The sequence below is a fragment of the Montipora capricornis genome, chromosome 9 (assembly GCF_036669925.1).
Source record: "Montipora capricornis isolate CH-2021 chromosome 9, ASM3666992v2, whole genome shotgun sequence".
NCBI classification, from domain to species: domain Eukaryota; kingdom Metazoa; phylum Cnidaria; class Anthozoa; order Scleractinia; family Acroporidae; genus Montipora; species Montipora capricornis.
In genome coordinates this window covers 34,527,858-34,530,357 of record NC_090891.1, presented here as the reverse complement: position 1 = coordinate 34,530,357, position 2,500 = coordinate 34,527,858, and the positions used below count along the sequence as shown (strand labels likewise).

Below are 2,500 nucleotides of genomic sequence, written 5' to 3'. Positions count from 1 at the left end.
TTGAGCCACAATTAATGTCAATTCCTCGGATGGAAGCTTTTGAAATACCGAGTTTTTCGGAGATTTCATTCTTAAACGCCTCTTGAAACTCTTTAAAACGCCTCTTTAAACTTGGTGCATTTCCCACAATATCTGTACAGTCACCTTTAAATTCAATTGTCATTGTTTCGTTTTTATAAACTGGTGGAGGCTCCGTGGTAACTTCTTGTGAGGAAGAGCTTGGTTGTTCCTTTGTTGATGATGGCGAGATAACGGTTGTGAACAAACTACCGGATTCTAAAGACACATCAGTGGACACAACGGTTATGGCAGTAGTGCTACTTCCGACTAAACTTGATTGAGGCAAGTAGGAGCTACTGAAGAATAACGATGAGACGGAAGTTGCCTGTGACTTGAAAACCGTCGATGCCTCCTCCTTACTAGGTACTGATGTAAATGAAGAAATGAATTGGGAACTTAGAGAAGAAGACATGAAAGAGGACTCGAAAGCAAGAGTAATTGATTGAGGAAAGAGGAAACTACTGTGGGGCGACGGCGAGGATGAACTTATCGGTGAAGTAGAGACTGCCGAGGATTTCTCGCTTGATACTGACGAAAATGAAAGCATGGAACGGTGACTTGAGTAAGGAGACTGCATGGAGCTAGATTGAACGGCCCTGTTAGAGGTCGTCTCGCTTGATGCTGAAGAAAATGAAAGCCTGGAACGACGACTTGAGTGAGGAGACTGCATGGAGCTAGATGGAACAGCCCGGGTATTTCTTGATGTAAAGTCGCTTGCAGGAGGACTAAAGGATTCAGAATAGCTACCAACAACACTTGTGAGCGATGATCTTGCAGTAGTAATAACAGAAGACGTCTCAGAGCCGAACAAAGATAATCTGGTGGTGAGAGCTTGTGCTGTTGAAAAGGTACTGACCAAACCAAATGCTTGTTTGGTAGTGGGAGTGGAAGCTGAAGTGGAGGTTGTAACAACCTGTGACGAGGCTAGGCTCACTGAAGAAAATATTGATGCAACAGAGGTATCAGCCACGCTTCTTGCTTGAGATTGGCTCACGGTAGCCACAGTACTTGACAGATATGGTCGGGTCAGGGGCGTAACCATCGTGGAGGAAATACCAACAACAGGACTTGATGAAGATGGACTGATAGGACTAGCTACCACTGAAAAGAAATTACCAGGCTTGCTACTGGATGAGGGTGAACCAGCTGGGGATTGTGTTACTGAAGAATAGCCACTAACCAAAATACTAGAGGAGGGTAAACTAGACGAAGAAGTTTGCACTGTAGAGGAAGTTGATGCAAAGTGACTAGCAAAAAGTGCTCCTGATCCAAGGGAAGAACTCCTGACTGTACGTAATGAAGACGAATCCCTCAGGGACGTCATTACCACTTTGGGTGATGCGCCAACCATGACAGCTGATGAATATGGATTGAAACGTGAGAAGGAGGACCTAGTGCTGGAAAAAGCAATTGAAGTACTTGATAAAGGTAAGCTGTTACGAGGACCTTCATTTGCTGATGTGATGTTAGTCACTGTACTTGTCAAAGATGACCTTGCAGACGATCCTCCGGTAGTGAAGGAGTAAGAGGTATCATACATCTTGACACTTGATTGAGATGCTTGAGATGGAATGGCTGGTGGAGTGTTCACTAGGGATGAACTGGCAGAAAAAGCTTCCACGGTCGATACAGATGAGTTACCAACCATTGCACTTGTTCCAAGTACTTCAAATGCCCTCCTAAACCTTGCGTGGTGCTCTTTCTGAAGAACATCCATAAAGAGACTCTGAACACTTTTAAAAGAAATGATGGTAACATTCATATCAGCAAACTCAAACTCTGGGAAAGTAGATGTGATCCTTGCCTGAAAAAAAAGTGAAATACATGCCTCAAATACATGTATGTTTATGATTAATCTGTCCAACTCTATTAAACACCTTACCTAACTGGAAGATTTTAGAAGATGAATGAGCTAGTGAAAAGCAAGGATCTTTTCTTCATTTTATGCCACAAACTGCTTTGCATTCCCGTATTGACGTGAAATGAATAGAGTAATGAAAGTGTATGCTTTTTACTCACTCTGATTACCGGTAGTTACACTTTCAGTTCTGTACAATATCACACAAAATCAAAAATGTAACCACAAATTGTATCATTTTGCTCTGGAGGCTTTTAAAACACTCATTGAGCAAAAGTGGGTGGGGTGCTTAAATGCAAGTGATGTCAAGTCAAGTCAATTATTATTTAACTCGCACAGAATATTCATATAAAAAACGATTAAGATAACTACAGGTCAGTTACATACAGTCATTATGATGGCAATATAATTACACTGTAGTAATAAAAAAATAGGAAAAAAAGATAATTTAAACTATTTACAATACTATTACTTTAGATTATAGAGGAATGACAAAAAAGGAAAAAAAGAAGTAGTTTGATCATTGAACTAATCAAGTAGGTGACCCAAAAGCAAAATATGAGCAAAAGGAATACAGAAGCA

The 2,500-nt window shown here is 40.9% G+C and overlaps 1 protein-coding gene across 1 annotated transcript in view; it reads right to left on the bottom strand.

The window, feature by feature from the left end:
* The window catches only part of LOC138016493 (streptococcal hemagglutinin-like), a 16,815-nt gene that overhangs the window by 1,922 nt on the left and 12,393 nt on the right, over positions 1-2,500 (bottom strand). The window contains exon 5 of the mRNA XM_068863638.1: positions 1-1,864. This exon is cut by the window's left edge and continues 1,922 nt beyond it. Coding sequence (XP_068719739.1) covers positions 1-1,864 — 1,864 coding nt within the window. The remainder of the gene's footprint in view (positions 1,865-2,500) is intronic.